General features: G+C 29.8%; 1 protein-coding gene across 1 annotated transcript; it reads right to left on the reverse strand.

The window, feature by feature from the left end:
• Nucleotides 1–195: 195 nt before the first annotated feature.
• Nucleotides 196–19,456, reverse strand: LOC104884894 (probable inactive purple acid phosphatase 27). Its single transcript, XM_010669597.4, has 12 exons — nucleotides 19,213–19,456; nucleotides 17,332–17,423; nucleotides 12,449–12,521; nucleotides 12,178–12,300; nucleotides 11,974–12,066; nucleotides 11,726–11,855; nucleotides 11,301–11,382; nucleotides 11,082–11,214; nucleotides 5,572–5,777; nucleotides 4,620–4,745; nucleotides 4,035–4,344; nucleotides 196–711 (listed from the first exon to the last, which is right to left on the reverse strand). The coding sequence occupies exons 1-12, from the start codon at nucleotides 19,390–19,392 to the stop codon at nucleotides 406–408; spliced, it is 1,854 nt and encodes a 617-aa protein (XP_010667899.1). The 5' UTR covers nucleotides 19,393–19,456; the 3' UTR covers nucleotides 196–405.
• Nucleotides 19,457–20,538: the final 1,082 nt, after the last annotated feature.

Raw genomic sequence — 20,538 nt, forward strand, 5'->3', positions numbered from 1 at the left:
GGTTTTAAGTCGCCTTCGAAATCCTTGATTCTATTCGTTTTCCTATTTTCTCCCTTACCTTTGCGATTTTATTTCATATTTTAGTTGGTCAAAACCCTCAAGCCTAACACTCATATACGAAAAACAAATTGACATTTTTTATCCCTTATTTGCTCAACATTAATGAAATAAGAGAAATAAATAGGCACAAAAAAATTCAATGAAAGAGTTCCAAACAATGAATAACAATTACAATTCAATCGTTGTTAAAGATCTAGAGTTCTTTTAAATAATAAATAAAGAAAAGACCTAGAGTTCTTTCCTTCTAATGCCACTTGTACATTAAGTCCACAATTATTCCTCCTTCCAACAAGAACTACTAACAAACTTATTGTTTGCCATTTTATTAAGGTAAGGTCCTTTCTGTTAAGTTGCCCAAGTGGTGGCTTCACAACCATCGTGAACACAAGCCAACACATCTTTGTAATCTCTAGAGATGGTAAAAGAATCATAGACCTTTCCATCACTGCTCTTCTTGTATTCAAATAACAAAGAAGAATGGTTATATGCTGTGAGCTTGGTGAAACCAAAATCATAGTCTTGATAAATACTCCAAACTGTCTTTAATGTACTAAATTGTGACAAATGACTTCCTCCCCCTCCTGCAACTACATGGATTGTGCCGTTTACAACTCCTGAGTAGTGAGATTTCTCCTTGTTCACACATTGATTCTGCACCATACACACCAAAATATATTACTTATTAACAATATCTATCTGGAAGTTCCAATCTACTACTAGTATATAACACATACTCCCTCCGTCTATAAATAATTATTATACTTATACTCTTCACGCACGTCAATGCAAAATTTTAAAAACTAATAACTCTAATTTTGTGTTTGAAAATAATAAATAGTACATATTAATAATAGGCAAAAGCTAACAAACGCCCCAAGGGCGTTAGATAAGAAATATATTATTCTACTTAATTACTCATATTTATATAGAATAATATAATAATGTAATTAAATGTTTTGCATTGTAATTAAATATTTTTTCCTTTCCTTTTTGAAAACATTAAACGTTTTGCATTGGAATTATATACAATTCTATTATTTCGTATAAATATGAGTAATTAAGTAAAACAATATATTTCTTATCTAGCGCATCGCGGCGTCCATTAGCGGGATCGTTAATAATATACTGCCAAAAATAATTATCATAAAGGCTATCTTTTTGCTCTTTGCTCACTTGGAATCATCCAAATGTGCAAAATGTACATAAAAGGAGAATTTCAAATGATCAAAAATTACTATAGGGTGTGCAAGGCACATGGTACACCCGGGTGTATAATGAATAAACTCAAGACTACCTCTATTTTTTAATCTTTCTCACTTGAAATCTTGACACTATCCATACTTATAGAGAATCAAGTCAATATTTCTTAATTTATAAGAAAAATATAATCATGTGGGGTTCTTGTTTGATTCGTCTCAATTAGTATTATTTTATTTATATTCAACTGCTATAATTTTTATTAATATATAATGATAGATATTTGAGTTTAAAGACGTGCACTTTGAAATGCGCACAGGAATGTGAGAATGATATAAAATAGATGGAGTAAAGACGAATATAACATGATTCCACATGACTATATTTTTATTCACGTATAGATCACAAACGGTGGTCAAAGTGAAATTTGTGATTAGTGTAATATATCAAAATGCAAGAACTAAATAAAACTGAGGGAGTGCGTGACTAATTTACAATGTCTATTCAATGTTATCAAACACACGAATTTCGTATTGTGATATTTTTAATAAGGGTATCTTCCCTGACCTTCAAAAAAATACGAATAAGGAGAATTAAGTGAAAAATAAGTTTTGATATATATTAAAAAGTTATTCAACAAAATTTAAGCGAAGAAAATGCACCATAATCATTTTCTTTTTTTTTTTTAGTAAAAGTACTTTTAGTTAAGAAAAATCAATTTTAGTTGGAGTAAACTTCATGTATTTAATTTAGAGGGATATCAAAAATCTGTAAAAATCAATCCTAATTAATAACATAGTTTTACTTAAATAAATAAGAAACTCATAATAATATAACAAAAATTATGTGACATAAACCCTTTGGCTTCCAAATTAATCGATCTACATAGTTGACAATTACTACCTATAATTTTCTATTCATGAAAATTATAAAAAGTTAAATTTTGTTGATACACTTTGACATAAATTCAGCACCATCTTAATTAGTACACGAGTCCGTTTTTGGAAAAAGACGGTCTCACGTTAGTGTTAACGTGAGACTGCTGATGTCATGCTGACATCACACACGTGCATCAAACCAGCATTAGAATTAGTTAAGCGCTTAAGCTTGCACTTATTAGTTATGTTAGCCTTAAATTGCTTCTGGTTGAATAGTTAAGCGCTGAAATATATTATTAGTTAAGCGCTGGAGTATATTAGTTAAGCGCTGGAGTTATATATTAGTTATATCATATAAGACCCTAATTTCAGCATCACACATAAACATTCTCTCTTTCTTCTCTAATCCATCGAGACGCCCTAAAACCTGTATTGTTTTCCCCATCCATTCTATGCATACAACCTTCATTGGATGTTTAATTGGATGTAAGTAAAATATTTGAGCACGAGTTTGCAATGACAATATCCACATACACTTACTTTGTTTATATTTTTTCATCTGATAAGAAGTTTATCATATTTGAAGTGAAAGAAGAGTTTGACACATATTCATCACAAAGGGTAATATATAATGCCCATTGTTAGATGATAACTTTCACTTGCAAAAACTTTGAAGTAATAGATCATATCACTTTTGGTACCGAAAACTTAACTTTTGCATTTGAAAGTTCAACTTTTTATTTGAAAAACATAACTAATATCTAAATATTATTAGTTATTAATTTATTCGTAATATTTAAATAATATACAGTAATAGTTATATGCTGTTAAGGTTGTTGTATTTTCATGCCTTGAGAATCATGCGCATGCCTTCAATCACAAAAATACTACATAAGTATATGTGCAAAAGGTGGATTAGAAATGTAAAAAGGAAAGTGTGGAAAAGAGAATTTGAATAGATAAACCAATGTAACCCCATGACGAGAAACCGCGAGAAAATTAGTTCCACAATCTCATTTTCAAAAGTCAAGATAATAAAGATGCAAGAAAGACACTCCAAGAAGTCTACGGAAATACTACTGCAATTATAAACAAAGTCTTAACTACAAAATCAATCGTAGAAGAACGATGCTCATCAAGTACAACTACATTGGTTATTTTATACCCGTATGGTTCAAAAACATATAGAGGAAGTGCAAGAAAGAAAAGTCATTTTGAAAAAACTAAAAAAATAAATTTCAAGAACCAAACTGAAGTTGGTACAATAATTACTCCAAATGCTAGGTTGTTTTAAGTTATTTTTTCAAGTTTTTGAACCCTAAACCCTAAACCCTAAATCCTAAACTCTAAACCCTAAATCCTAAACCCGAACCCTTTTGTATTTGACGTTTTAGATTTGTAAAAAAGTTTTTTTTCTTTTATATTAGAAATCAAAATAATGCTTAATTAATCTTAACTAAGTATAGAACAACACTAACTAATGTATTGAATATGTTAACTAAAAAAATTAGAAGTCTACATAAAGATTATTACCAGCTCTAAACTATTGTGCTAAATTATTTAACTAATTCGCCAAAAATATTAACTAATTTGTCAAAATATTATCGTGAGAATTTTTGAGATGCGGTCCATTTTCTAACCATATATATCTATTGGGCTGGTCAGGTCTCACGTTAAGACTAACGTGAAACCTTTTTTTAAAAAACTTTATTTTAGTACACAATAAATTGTTTTATATACTACATTTGTCAAAAAAAAAAAACTCAATCAAAGTTATCACTTTCAATATGAGCATAATATAAACGTAGAAATTAAAAATGTTGCATCTAATACAAAGAAACAGATGTATAGTATAATTTTGTATTTGAGATTATGAAGTGCATGTGATTATAGTAATACCTGGTATATAGGGCACACTCTTTCATAATTATGAACATGACCCCAAAATGCAATATCAACTTTGTACTTTTGCCACAACTTTTGAAGGTCATCCCTTCCCATTGGCTCTTCAAAAGACCCTTCTAGGCCAAACCATGAATTAGAGGAGTAGCCTAGTGGTCTATGACCTGCAAAAATTAGCCAAGGTTGTTTGTGCCTATTTGCCGATGCAAGGCATTCCTCGAGGAATTTGTATTGTTCAGTTCCTGCCCTCCAATCATGTTCTGTGTCTGCTATGCAAAAATGGAACATTCCATAGTCTGCAGAGTACCTATATTTGCATCATATTAACAACTCTGTGAGCTATGTTTCTTTTTCTTTGTCAAAATAGATCATAGAAGAAAAAGACTAAACACAACAATTTGTTCGCAAAGTGAGAGCGAGAAAATGTAGGTAACTGAAGTTGTATGAGCCTTATCTCATTTCCTCTCGTTTGCTAACAAATTCTTTGTTGTCTAACCATACACATAATAAATTATAGGAAAAACTTATTTTTGTGATGATTCTTCATCAAATGACAAATGAAATTACTAACTTTGTACTTACCAAAACTTAGCTCTGTTTTTTGCAGGAACGTAAAATATTGTCTCCGCAGGGACACCGCATTCACCTCCTGAGTCATCAGTGTCGTAGAATGATCCAGAATTTGGTGAATCACGCTCATGATTACCGCTAATAGCAAAAGAAATTTATGTTAGTATGTGGTAATAGTTGTTTCAAATTAAGCAAGATTCTCTAGTCCCACATCGAAAACTAAACATATTTACTCCCTTTTCTTCTCACTAAATTTCTTAATTCTCTACTTAGGAAACAAACTTCTTAAATTTTGATCATAAATTCTAAGCATATGTGGAAAAATATAATAACCTGAGACATTATTAGATATCCATATTCACTTTATTAAAAGAATTGATGATTACATCTTTGTGTTAGATATGTGTTGAAACAAATAGGCATCACATCCACCACGACCAGACTCGATTTGGCCAGTCGCCAAATCAAACACATACTTAGTGCTCTCGTTTGGTTGAATGTAGGAAGTGCAAATTCTTTGGAATATTATCTTCCCATGTAATTGTATTTCTTAGGAATTACTAGATGTTGTTTGGTGATTCAAGGGAAATGAAAATTTCCATAGGAATTTCCACTTATCTAGGCCCCCCTAGGTAAGTAATTTCCTCCATTTTGAAGGAAGTGGAACTTCCTATGAATTTCTACTTTCCATGAATTTGTCAACCAAATAACACCAAACAATTCCAATTCCTATGATTTCTAACTTCCTATGTTAAATAATGTTAGATCTTAATAGTCTTAAGAAAGCAAACAAAAACACGTGGGCGACGACAATATTATATCAGCAGTGTTGAAATGCGTAATTTAGAACATATTTATGTGGCATATTGACTCATGAGTTTTAACTTTTAATAATGACACTTTATAAAACGTGGCCTATTAATTTGGGATGAAAGAAAGCACATTATTGAAGTATAGATGAAACCTTGCGACCATGAAGGGCACAGCTGATGCTAGTGGCTCTACTTGCGCGGTGTATTGGTCCCACTGTGAAATGTATCCATTGGCATATGGCATGTCTCCGATCAAGAAGATGGCATCAATGTTATCGATATCATTAGCGAGCTGATCTGTGGTGTTTAATGATCCTGGTTGGTAATCTGCATATTCATTTGATCCATCACGTTCTGCCTGAGACATTAGATAAGGCATTATTACTTATTAGATGTTAACTAGATTTTGGACCCGTGCATAATGCACGGGAACTTTAATACAATAAAAATATAAACATATCCGCTACATTGAAAACATATAAACGATTATTTACGTCTACTTGATCAAAAACTTTGTGTTTAAGAGAAATACACATTTATATTAATTATAAAGTTGTTTAACAGATACATGATATTCATATGTTTTGGAAGACTTCTTTTTAATTAGAGCAAAACAAAATGTTTTAAGAAGCTACTTCATCCGTTCGTAGTCTAATATAACAATGAGATTTTTACACTATTCATTCACTATCATACCCTTTCACTATATATTGTTATTTTTATGTAAAGACAAATATAGTCATGTGGGGTATTGTTAGATTCGTCTTGATATATACTTTTAAAATATCAAATGTGTATAATTTTACTAAATAGTAAATAAAGATATTAATAGTAAAAATTGAGCATTGGCAAGCGTGAAAACCCAATTGCCGCAGTAGAAAAAGAACGGATGAAGTATAATATAGTCAGAAGCAATTATATCATCATAAGTAAAGCCAACAACACCTTGGGAGGAAGATTGGAATTCCAGATTTTCTTCCACACTTCCGATACAATAGAATCGCCAACAACTGTATGGGAATTCTTAAAAAAATTAATAAAGTGATGGTCTTATTTAGTAGAACATACCAATTTTGGTGTAGCCCCATAGAAAGCCATCATCTAAGGGTTGAGATGGTAAAGGTTAAGGATCTCAACCGCCTCAACAGGGAGAAAATTTGCACGAACTTAGTTTTCATCCCAGTAACCAGGGGGGGGGGGGGGCAATCGTCTCGGAAACTCTCTCTACATTACATCTTCATTTTTTCCTCGAAATGGCCTTAAAGTATTAGACTTCCCATTATCTTTCTGATATAGGAGTACTATTAGGCAATTTTTACCAATGACTTAGAAATGGCTACATAAAATTGGCCATGACTGAGAATTGGTCTCGGGAGATACAAACCCACCATGCGATAGGGACGATTGTCCTTGACTTTTGACACACGACCAACTAAAATTGCCTTTTTTGAAACCTCAGAGGAAATCTGTTCCATCTGACGGAATGAGTACCATACGGGGTATAAATACCTTATTCCGCGTTGCTACCTAAAATGACCACAATTTCGATGATATATTGTATCATACTTTATTCCCCATTTCATCTGGTGGAATGAGTATCATACAGGGTTTCCCCACTCTACTTTTTTCCTAAATACCTTATTCCCCGTTGCTACTTGAAATGATCACAATTTCGATGATATATTGTATCATACCTTATTTCCCATTCCATCTGACGGAATGAGTATAATACAGGGTTTCTCAATTTACTTTTCACCTCCCAAAGACTACCTCAAGTGACTTCAATGGTCCACAATTAACCCTTATTCATTAATTTCTTCCTAAAACCAATTTTCAAATATATTAAGCGAACTAAAGTTTTAATATTCATTAAGACTAATTTAGAAAATGTAAACAAATATAAATACCCACTACTTGTATAATATATGTGTGTTTTATAGGTTCTTTATAAGATGTACATTTCAATATTATCTTCTACATCAAAGAAAAAAAAAAACCAAAACAAAGTTAAATAAATTAACAACTTTTCCAATTCAATAACTTTATTTGATCTTTTCAAAGCAGTTTCACTCTATTATAAACCAATTAAACTTGAATACTTATAAATCCCCCCTTTTTTTTTACATATAAGCTTGACAATTAACTCATCTTGTTGATTCACCTTCTAAATTAGTGTCGCAATGCTCATTAGATATCTCTCTTTCCAGTTTGATATCGTCCACACGATTTATGGTTTAAAAATTGTAACATTACTTTTATATAAAATTATAAGATAATTATTTTACTTGTAGTTCCCTAAAATAACCACAATTTTGATGATATATTTTATCTTACATCATTCCCCATTTCATCTAACTGAATGAGTATTATACAATATTAATTATATAAGAAAATCATGGCGCTGGTTAACTTTAATGATGAATAAGTGAGAAATATCTATTTTAGCAAGGAAACTATATTTAATCATGCATATAAGAAATAATTATTGATATTCTGTAATGTCAACTACTTCATGATTCACTCATACTTTCATAGATAATTTGAGTTTAGGATGTTAAATTTATGAACAGTTATATTAGTTTTTTTTTTTTTTTGCAAGAATAATTAGTTAAAGAATATTGGATTATATTGAAGAAAAATAATTACTATTCTTAGTTTCTTAATACACGCAACATATTTCTTTTTGGGATATTTCATAAAACTTGCAAAATAATTCGCAAACTATTATAAAAATTAAAGAAAGCTTTATTTTATAATTTAAGCACATGTGTCATGTTTTCACTCTCTCTCCTACTCTTTTATTTTATAATTTTTATAGAATGGGCCAAATTCAAAGTGTGTGAATTTTCTTTAAAAATGATATTAGTATCAAGCGTAAGTTCATAAGTGTATGTACTTATATCGTTTGTTTCATTTGAATGTAAGAATGTGGGAAAATATTTGAGTGACCCTAGTCTCTAAGCCTAAGGTTGTCAACCTTCTTAGTCGCAATAATAGAATAATAGAATAATATATTAATATATATCCAATAAATTGGAGAGAGAATTGCCATAGATTAATGTTTTAATGTACTCTTGACCTTAACTTTTTAGTAGTGAGAAGAATATTGATTTTTATCTTTAAACAACTTATCTTGTCTGACATTTTCTTAATTCTCCTTTAAGTTGTCTGAAAAACACTTAATTATTATATCTAAATTTGTTTAATTTTATCTAAATTTTCCAAACTTATATTATCATAGTTATGTCAAAATTAGTTAAAGTAGACAGATGCTTATATATTGGTTTTCATTTTTTTTTTTACCTAATTCAATTTCTTGAACATATATATAGATGAACTCTTATTTTACCTCTCTCACTCTAACTTTATTTTTTTAAAAAAACTACTTTTATTATGTATTGGTCATGGATATGATTTTTTTATGATTATCATATTAGCTTACCTAAACCACTTTGGGACTAAAAATTGAATATTTGAGTTGTTATTGTTTTTGTTATATATAATCTCTAGTCATAATCATGGTGTGTTTATTTTTTTCAACAAAATCATCTTTTTATTTCTTGTTTGGTAATAAAATAAACTTGCATTACTATTATTATTACATTTGCATATTTTCTTGAAGGGGCTAGCATCTCATGATAATGGTGTGGTATTCATTACCAAAAGTGAATAATATTAAAAAAAAAAACTTATTAGACCAATGTACCCATTGGCTTGAAATTAGGTAATTTTTAAATTAATTATATTATATAAGTTTGATAGGTGTGATGAAAAACTTAAAGTTGTTATACCAACGCACCCATTGGCTTGTACTTAGCTAATATTTGTTTTATATTTGAAATTTCATATTTTGACTTTTTGAGTATCTTGTATTAGTGAAAAACTTAAAGTTGTTATATCAATTCATCTTTTTCATTGTATATTTTCTCTCTCCTCTAAATTGGTATTTAGCTTGAAAATAATTCCATAACTGGTTTTTGTGAAAATAATAAGAATGACCGCTAAGATAATATATGATTTTCGTTTTAAAAAAAAAAGATAATATTTGATTTGTTTCCTTAATTGATAATTGGTTGATTGATTCCTTTAGTTATTGTAGTTGGTATTATTTCCTTCATTGTTAAATTAATTGATTATTGTTAAAATTATTTTTAGCAATGCCACGTGGCATAAGCAAGCATTAGGTTGAAAAGTTGAGGGTGAAGGAGAACAAAGGAAGGTTGAGGTCTTGCCACGTAGGACAATTTTTTCTTGCTTTAATATTATATATGATGCTCCCGTTACTCTATATACTACTTTCCTCCATTTCAGGAAAACCAACTTTTTTTAGGCATATGAATATATGATACTTTGGCATACATATAACATATATATTTCACTTAGGGATTCAATTATTAGTGATTATATCTCATTTATGAGAGAATGATAGTATGTTGAAACAAATTTGTTATATAAGGTAGTTTTTTTTTTTGAAAAAAAAAATTAAGTTAGTTTTTTGAAATTTTATATGAAATTTTCCCTTGCATTTATTAATATTTTACATTAGATAGATGATACTGAATATATATCACTTGTTTTAGTGGTTAATACTTTTTTTTTTATCCATATGAGCCATGAAGGCAGTACAATGAAGGGGAGGGGGGATTTGAACCTGTGACCTATCGTTCACAGCACCTCAATCTTACCCACTAGTCAAGACATCCTTGGTAGTGTTTAAGACTTTAGTAGAATTCCCCCGTTCTGTTTTAAATGAAACGTTTCCTCTTTCACGCTATGCAACATGCTTCTTTAATCATTAATATTTTTAGTTATGCACGCGAAAAAAATATAAAAAAGTTATAATTTGATAGTATGTATCGGGACGAATCTAACAAGATCCCACTTGAGTATGTTTTTCTTTATATAATGGCGACAAATGGAGTTAAAATTGATCAATTAATAGTGTCATTTCACCCAATGTTTCATTTAAAACAGAACGAAGAAAGTATATAAAAAACTTGCAATCATGAGATCAAATTTTATATCATACATATATTAATTAATTTAATATATTAGGACTCGTTCTTTATCGTTTTTTGTTTTCAGTTTTCAGTTTTTTTGAAAACCAAAAACAAAATTATGGAAACCACAAAAAGTAGTTTTTAGTTTTTTTTAGTTATCATTTTTCAAAATTGACATGTTTGATATAAGTATGTCTAATTTTAAGTTTACTATCCCTCTTATATCATATGACTTTTATATTCATAAAACCAAAAACTGGAAACCTATTATGATGCTGAACGGGCCCTTAATATAAAACAATATTTTCGCTTTTTGTTACTAGTTTTGATCGTTAATAAGATTCAAAACACTATGCTCCCTCCATTCCTAAGTAATGGCAGGTCATATTAGATGAGTCTTCTCTCTAAAAGTAAAATGGACTAAAGACCGATAAATTAACTGCTTAATGTGCCACACTACTGCCACATTTTTTTATACTATTTCCAAAATGAAATTCTATTTCATTTCCTTTTGTACATAATTGTTATGACCTGGCCGGCTATGTCATGAACTAGATACAATGAAGTCCCAACTTTTAGTGCAAATGTGCAATCATATCATGAGTTAAAGTGCAAAGAAATGAGAAACGCGAAAAAATAGAATGGTATAAGTTTTACAGTACCTTGCCCATGTCACCAAAAATAACAACACGTTGTAAGGAGCTTTGTCCTGGAAATGGAGCTGACTTAAATTTATACATCTTGCTCCAAATATATGAACCGTTTGATAATATATGACCCATCCTATATGAATATCTGGAAAACAACCAATGCCATCAAAATTTTGTGGTAGCGATAAAAATCGAGATTATGATTATCATCTCAATATGTAGCATACGTACACGGTATTGGGCCACAAATCCTTTAAGAAGCTAGTGTGTATAAATCCAGGATCACGCCAACCAACAGTCCGTGCAGGTGCAGCTACATGATTGTCAAATACATTTATCATTACCCGAACTTAATGGTGTTCATTTTATTATAAGGTTATTTGAACTTATTAAATCAGATTTTTTTTTTAATTAAGATTAAGAAAACACACCATTAATAGTACATCAATATGATATGCAAATTGTTGCACATCGATCAAATTACTTCTCTAGTAACCATGACGAAATCGATTGATTTAATAAAAAGCGCAAAAAAAAAAACAAAGAATATTTTGAAAAAAAAAATCATAGAAAAGTTTGGAAAAAATGACAGAAAAATATAATTATGATATTTACATATCACAATTATAAATTAGGAGTTTTTCATGAAAGCATACCACACATTTGGTTGCGAGTAAATGTCAATGTTCCTGCAGGTGATCGCATGGTAGCAGCACCAGGAAGACCCCACTCAACAAAAGGGACTGCTTCATCTATATCGTAGCCGCTTGTCCATGTTACTGTCATCTAAAAAGTCACAAGGGGAAAAAAGTGTCAAAACTTCCTTAGACTAAGTAACCAAATTAAGACTCTTAAAATATATCACTGATTTTTTCATTATAGCAATAAAGAGATTTAAACATACCACATCCCATGTCTCCCCAAGAGCAAGACGTGGATAGACTGGTGCTTTAGGATTTGCAAATGATATGGTGTTTGAAAGTGCAACTAGCTTTGGCTACAACATATTCAGCAAACATATAATATATAATATGATAGGTTAATAGATTGTAACAATAACAATATTACTAATTAATATTTTGAGCATTTGTAAATGAGAAAAACTCACAGAAGATAATCCACCAGAAAATAGTGCAAAGGAGAAATCAGCTCGTTGATTGATAAGTTGAAACTTCAATGTGGATCTTCCAGTTTTTGTATAATCCGAATTGGAGTAATTTGCATACTGGTACTGAAATTTTATAATAATTGCAATAATAACAATATAATGTTAAAAACCATGCCTTCTTAAATCCTACCTTGCTAATCTCTTTTCTCTCGAAAAATAACCCTAATATAATCTCTCAAAATACTATTTCTAGTTAAATATACGATCGTACCTTAATGGGTGCAGTGCAAATAAATGGTTGTTGAACTCTTGTGTTTCCAACTTCTTCACAAGTTGCAGACGCACTGTCATGTTCATGTAAAAGGTCGTCATGATACACAGAGCATTTAAGGTCTAAGAAATATGCTAAAATGTTTGTAGTACTAGATTGTGCTATCAAAAAGGTGGGATTACATTTTGCCAATTTTCTTAAAACATGGAGTGATTAGTACTTAGTAGTGGTGTAGTATTTAGAAAAAAAAAGAGAACATAAATCCACTTTTATTTCCAATAATCAAAAATAAAATTTTGTCCTTGTATTGTTGTAGCACTTTTTTTCAATTTATTTTTTATAAAAAAGTTGGTAAGAAAAAATCACTTCACTATATTTTCAGCTACACTAAAGCAAAAATGCGTTGTTTGAGATTAAGAACAGACAAAAAATAAATGAAAAAGCTGCTGCGTTTGTCAAGGCCACTAAATTCTCGCATTTTGCCAAATTTGTCAGAAAGAAATATATTTTGACCAATATTGTAATGGTCATATTTCAAAAGATACACAGCGAAAAAAAAGAAAAAATAAAATTTAATGGCTTTCTTTTTCCGAACTCTACAAGTAGGAGCCCATTTTGTAATTCTTTAACATTTTTTTTTGCTCTTTTAGGGCCTGTTCTTTTCGGCATAAAACAGCTGAACTGAACTGAACTTATTGGAGCTGAACTGAACTGCACTGAACTGAACTGAACTGAACTTATCAGAGCTGAACTGAACTGAACTGAACTGAATTGAAATAAAATAAACTGGATGTAATAAATATATAAATAATATTTTAAAAAAGAATAATATGAATATTAAATAATAATTATAAAGATAAGTAATAATAATGAATAATAATAAGAATAATAATAATAATAATAATAATAATAATAATAATAATAGTATTTTGGATATTTTTAAATGATAATTATAAATAAAAATATTAATAATCATAAATTAATAATAATAATAATAATAATTAATAATAATTATTTTATATTATTTGTATTAATATATTAATACTTGATGATGATATATAATAACAATTATATCTAAGAAGTAAATTAATATACTATTTTAATAATTAGATTTAATAATATAAAAATATTTAGTAATAAAAATAATGATTGGGTTGGACCGCAAAAATTACATCATAAACCGTCTTGACGCGATTTGATTGGTTTATGGGCTAAGAAAAGTGGGTTTATTTGTGCTTTGACCTAAATCATGTTCCTCCTAATAATAATAGTAATAATAATGAGTAAAGATATAATAAACAAAATAAAATATAGAAACAACAACAACAATAATAATAATAATAATACTAATAATACTTAATAGTAATGATATATATTTAAATAATAATAATAATCATAATAATAATGATAATAATAATAATAATAATAATAATAATAATAATAATAAATAATAACAATAATAATAAGAGTAATTAGTAAAATACATTATACCAACATAATAATAATATTTAACAAAATAATTATAAAAGAATGGAGCTGAACTAAACTGAACTGAACTGAACTGAACTGATCTGAACTGAACTTATTGGAGCTGAATTGAACTGAACTGAACTGAACTTATTGGAGCTGAACTGAACTGAACTTAACTGAAAATAAGCTGGGGAGCGAGGACATGCCCTTACTAATTTCCTTTAGTTTTCCTTAATTATTTTATATTCCCTACTCTTCTTCTAATATTTTAAGTTTTTTTAATCTACCCCCTGTTCATTCTCAGCCAAATTTTATATTCCCTCTATTTTTTTATATATCTACTTTATTCTTTTTTTCACCCATATCATCCAATTTTTAATTTTTTAACCTACTTTATAGGTTATCTTTCTCACTTTTCAGTTTCTCTCTCCACTTTTTAAGTTTTTCTCTTACTTTTTGGACTGCATTCCTCCTTGATTCTCCCCTAAAATGAAATGAGTAAATTAAAAAGAAACGGAGGGGTATGGAATATTTTTCATATTCACATTTCAAAAAAATAAATTAAATATTAAAAAAATCTCATTGTGTATCAAATTTAGTCATTTATTTCATTAAGAATTAATATCAATAATCAATGGATATATCATATTATTATTACAAAATAAATAATAAATATTTTGGATAATGATGATTGGGTGATGAGAGAGACAAATAGTTGAATAGGATACAGGGGGGATTTTATCCCCTTTGTTCGCCCGTTCGATTTCCGTAAGAAAATTAAATGAGGAAAAAAGTAGGAAAGAGAAAAATTAAATTAGTTGGGATGATCTTTTCTTTTTTCTATTGTGAAGGAGAATAGTTGGAAAGATTACAGAATGACAATTTTTAGAAAGAAAAAGTTAGAGTAGGATGATTGTTTTTTCTCATCATTGTTATTTGTTAATGGTGCTTTTAATGTTGTCGTTTGTTTGCAAAGTTAACGAATTGACTTTGTACAAACAAGCAGTGGCGGAGCCATCAGAGGGGACATAGGGACAGATGTCCCCCCACTTTTTTTAAAAAAAAATTATACTATTTAAAAAAAAACAAAAAAAAGAAAAAAATAAACGCTGGGGACTCTGAGAGACTGAGAGATGCGTGAAGCTTTTGAAAAAACACGCTTGAAACAAAAAAAAAGGAAGAGAAAGAGGAACGAAGTCACCACTCACGAACTTCGAACGAACCTCAAGTACTCAACCTTCATCTTCGAAGTTCGAACGAACGAAGGTATCAGAGACGAAGCCACGAAGCGACGCCGCTACGCTACCGCCCACGGCCAAATCGCCAATTGCCGACCTCCAAAGTCTCGAACCCGACGTGGCGACGCCCAATCAGTCGTCAGTCATTCAGTAAGTTGCTTTTTCTAATTTCTAAACCCTAAGTGGCTAAGTTTTAGTTTTTTTAAGGTAATATATATATATATTGTTTGGTTGTGAAAATGTGAATTGTGATACTTGTGAAATGTGAATTTGTGATTGTGGATTTATGGTTGTTGATTGATTTGTTGTTGGTTTGAAATTGGTCATGAACTCATGATTTAGGAAACTGTTAGTTTGCAATTTCGAATTTCTAATTAGGAAATTGTAAATATGACCATATGAGTTGATTTATAATTGAAATATTGAATAGTTTGGTTTGATTACTTTGATATGTAATTGATTAATGTTTATCAATTTAATAGGAATTGTAGAGTGATTCACATTCACCTAATTCTAGTTAAAGGCTAAGGGAATACAACCCGATCTTCGATAATTTGAGTTAAGTATTAAACAATTTGTGTTGTACGGTCTTTTTTCTTAATTTTTTTTTCCGAATGCTCAACCGTCGGATTTTGTCCCCCCACCTTGAGAATCTTGGCTTCGCCACTGCCAACAAGGGCCTATATGACACCAAACTCAGCCCCCGGCCGGCTTCAACACTAAAGTAACTACTTCTTCAATTTCTTTTTAAATACAATAATGGAATATTTTATAAGATAAAAAATATTTATTTATTGCATTTAAAAAGAAACGAAAAAGATATATATATTGAGGTCATGCATGTCTTTTGTTTTCATCCACACATAACAACTTTTTAACTTGTCGTCTTGAAGGTTGAAGCATAACTTGTGAAACATGAGGTTTTGGATGTAAGGATTGTTATATCCTCTTCCACAACAAAACAAAACAAAAATCTGAGAGTTCCATGTTATCACACTTGTCAATTGTCATGTCTTTATGTTCTAATTACCAAGAGGCATGTTCCATGTGGAAGAGTTGTACTAATTTCTTCATACCCCTAATATATATATACGACTTAATTAGTTTGTAATTTCGAGTTATGTCACGGATACTTGTAATTTCTAATTGTACTTTAAAATGATATTATCAAATATTATTAATTTAGTGGTTAAGAATTTAATATATGAACTTGAAGTTTGTGGGATCAAATTCTATAATAATGCATTTACTATTTTTTTTGTTGTATATATAAATCATGTATAGAAAAAAAAAACTTACAACCTAAGTAAGAGTGTCACGTAATATCGTTCCTTTGTTAAGAACACCTTTTAATATATTAGTATAGATTGATGTTCTAACTTCTAACTGTATTATATCATTAAGAATGTATTAGAAAAATTAGTAGGCAATCAAGAACTTAAGGTCTTAGGTTAATTAGAGCGAGATTTAACCACCAATCCAATGAGAAATATTGAAGTAGATATAGAAGACGTAATCTAACAACATCACATTTGGTCATTTGCAATTATTGTATACAAGATGTTCTAGGAGGCAGTAATAACCTTCTCCAGGTGTGAAGATAACCAGCGAATAGATTGTGTTGCTAAAAGATTGTAGGAAGAATAATGTGGAATGTATGAATAAACTATTCTCTCCCCCCTACATGTTGCATAAATATGTGCCATTAAAATTTAAAAACTTTTTAATCTGTAATGTAAGTGCATCACTCTCCTGTTTTCACTAAAAAGAAATTTTTACAATTACCGTGGTTAGAAATGGTTATGAGAATTGCAAAATAATACATCCTCCGTTTTATTTTAATCTACACATTTTGATATTTTACACTATTCACAAATTTCACTTTGACTATCATTTGTAATTTATACGCGGATGAAAATATAGTCATGTGGGATCTTGTTAGATTCATTATAACATGTATTTTATTAAATGTACTTTTTATAATTTTTACAAATACAAAACTAAAGATATATGTCTTCAAAGTTTTGCATTAGCATGCGTGAAAAGTGTAAGTGTGTAGATTAAAATGAAATAGAAGGGGTATTACATAAAATTCGGTTTAATATAAAATGCACATTTGTAACAATTAAGTTAACAAAAATATATTGCTGAAGTGGTGAGAGATTTAATAGGTACTTGAAATTTGCTGGGGAAAATATTCCAATCCAGTCATCTGGAGACGGATGGGGAGATTGGAGCTCCACTGTAACCCATTCAGTATCCTCATTCTGCAAGCAAATGAGACAATTAAAAACAGTTTAAATACTATTGACAACTTTATTTTATCAATCTTAAGGGGAAAACCGTAAAACTTGAGTGGTACAACATTAAGAGGATAAAGCTGACTTAAATTCATATGATTATCTGGATAACAACTAATGGAGTCAAAACAGATTCTCGAATAGGTTGTGGGTATATGCACGGCAAACTATCAGACCTAGACAGGTCAGGATTCTGACAGTCAGTGGCACAAATCGTGATTGATCAGATTTTGTTCATCAGCTAGGTCGATCACATTTGAATTATGGGATCTCTGGGTGATGCCAGACAAGTCTAAGTTCCATTTACAAGTCGATTCATTCCCAAGTATAATCATCTTGGTACATTTTTTTACCGAGTTTGAGCAGCTCGTATTTGGGTTTCATGTACGCTTGGGTAGAGTCAAATGTATTTGGGTTGAATCCTATTACCTACTAGTGATTGGGAGTAAATATCACGTTGACCTTTATAGCTGGGTTGGCTAGGCTACGATAGGTGTTCGTCCAGTAGGGTCCAGTAAGAGGTTCCCAGTGGGGGAGCCCGAAATATATATATATATATATATAGGGTTGGGTTCTAATGAGAACCATCTTCTGGTGAGAACCGTGAGAACCACTTAAAATGAGCAAAATATTCCTAAAATGAGCAAAAAATAGTAACCAATGAGCAGAAACATAAAATGAGTAGAAAACATTAAGTTATCAAAAACATAAAATAAACAAAAATGTAAAAGAAGAAAAGCGTAATATGAGCATAAAAAAGTTCAATGAGAAAAAAAGTAAAATCAGCAAAAAGTAGAATGAGCAAAAACGTTGATAAATGAACATAAAATTGTTAAATCAGCAAAACCATGAAATAAGTGAAACAAAAAATGAGCAAAAATGTTATGAAATGATCAAAATCTTCGTAAAATGAGGAAAAATGAGTGGTTCTCACCATAAAGGTGGTTCTCATATGGTGAGAACCGTGAGAACCACTCATTTTTCCTCATTTTACGAAGATTTTGATCATTTCATAATATTTCTGCTCATTTTTGTTTCACTTATTTTATGGTTTTGCTCATTTAACAATTTTATGCTCATTTACAACGTTTTTGCTTATTTTACGTTTTGCTCATTTTACTTTTTTTCTCATTGAACTTTTTTATGCTCATTTTACGTTTTTCTTCTTTTACATTTTTGTTCATTTAACGTTTTTGATAACTTAATGTTTTCTACTCATTTTATGTTTATGCTCATTTGTTACTTTTTTTGCTCATTTTAGGAAGTTTTTGTTCATTTTAAGTGATTCTCACCATAAGAGGATTCTCATTAGAACCCAATATATATATATATATATATATATATATATAATATATATATATATATATATTATATTATATATATATATATATATATATATATATATATATACTTACATACATATACTTTCTCATTGTCTAAATACTTAAAATATTGGGACGTTTTTAAATACATAACTTTGAGCATTTTGATGATTAATTTCCTGTACAAATAATATTTATAAAAAGTTTATATTTAGAAAGTATATAAATCAAAAGTAACTATATATATATTTTGAAAACCTCTATAATAAAAACGAAGATACAAATATTCCAAAAAAATATGATAAAAAATGATGAAGTTAGTAAAATTACGAACCAAATCAAGTGTTGCATTTGTTTTGAAAATGACGTTGTTTCAAAAGGAGGGAGGAACTATGAGGATGCGTTGAAAAGAAGAAAAAAAGTTCTATACGCACCTTCAAACCAAGCAAAGCAGGAGAAACTTTAATAGAAGCCTTTTTGTGAAGAGCTAGAGTTGTACTCAGAATATCAATCTTCGATAATGGTTGTACACCATGGACATGTTCGTGAGCTAAAGTTTTTGATGGATAATTGAAGAATGCTATTATTGCGGCGAATAGTAAAAGTTTCAACATAATTGAAAAAATGCCCTTTTATTTCTTGCTTAATGTGCTTTGAATTGGTTGTGCACACTCCTGTGGCTATACCTGCATTATATACACACAATGGCACCATAGGAGTACAAATGTACAATATTATACTCCAATACGTCATTGTTCTCTGGCCCAAAGCTAAGAGTAAGTATATTATATTCCCTTAAAGAAATAACAATAAAAAGCTAAGAGAGTGTACACTTTTTACCCCTCCTAAATATCCTAAGTTAGAATGTTTAACTTATAGCTAGCATGAAAGAGGAAGTATTTGCCCATATCCGATATGGGCTGACAGTTGCCCATATCGGTGGCAAAATTGTAATAAAATTGAAGTTCAGGATTTTTAATAAAGGCAAGGGAAATAATTCCCGTTTGTTGGTTTGAGGAACAGCAGAACTCCAGAAAAGGGAGTTGAGATTGGTCATTTAGTGCTTTTTTTTCTACCAATATTCATCTACCAATAATCTCTTGCTGCCTAATATGACACTTACCGATGGTCTTAGGTATGGTAATTGGTAATTGCTGCCTCATAATATTGGTCATTTAGTGCTTTTTTTCTGAAGATTTGAGATTAGAAAGAACCTAAGTGTCTTCTTTGAAAGAAGGAGAATGAAGAGTTGTAGCTTCCATTAATGAAGTGATTAAGTTTCTTTTTGTTGGGAGTTTTTGTATGTTTGGTGATGGAGTTGAAATGGGTAGTTGAGATAATGGAGAAGATGCTTCCATTTTTATTTTATTTTTGCTCTGTTTTTCCTCTGTTTTTGGTAATAATTTATGGGTTTTTAGGAAGAAATAAAATGTGGGTTTTGTAGAAAGAAGTGATTTGAGTAATGGGTAGAACTCATTTGACTTATATGTGTGTAGTGTTTAGTAATGTTTTGGAAAATTCATCCCTAATTAGTTCTTTATGTTTAGTAATGTTAAATAATGTTTGCTAAGATAGCTATGACTATTAGATCATATCATATATTAAACGAATCATATTATATATTGAACGAATCATGTCATATACATAGGAAATGATATTACTACTCAAATGAATCATATCACAAATTGTGAACATAAAGAACCATATTATTTTTATTATTCGTAACCGACTACCATATAAAAACTCCTATTTAATTAGGC

The sequence above is a fragment of the Beta vulgaris genome, chromosome 5 (genome assembly GCF_026745355.1).
Source record: "Beta vulgaris subsp. vulgaris cultivar EL10 chromosome 5, EL10.2, whole genome shotgun sequence".
Classification (NCBI taxonomy): domain Eukaryota; kingdom Viridiplantae; phylum Streptophyta; class Magnoliopsida; order Caryophyllales; family Amaranthaceae; genus Beta; species Beta vulgaris.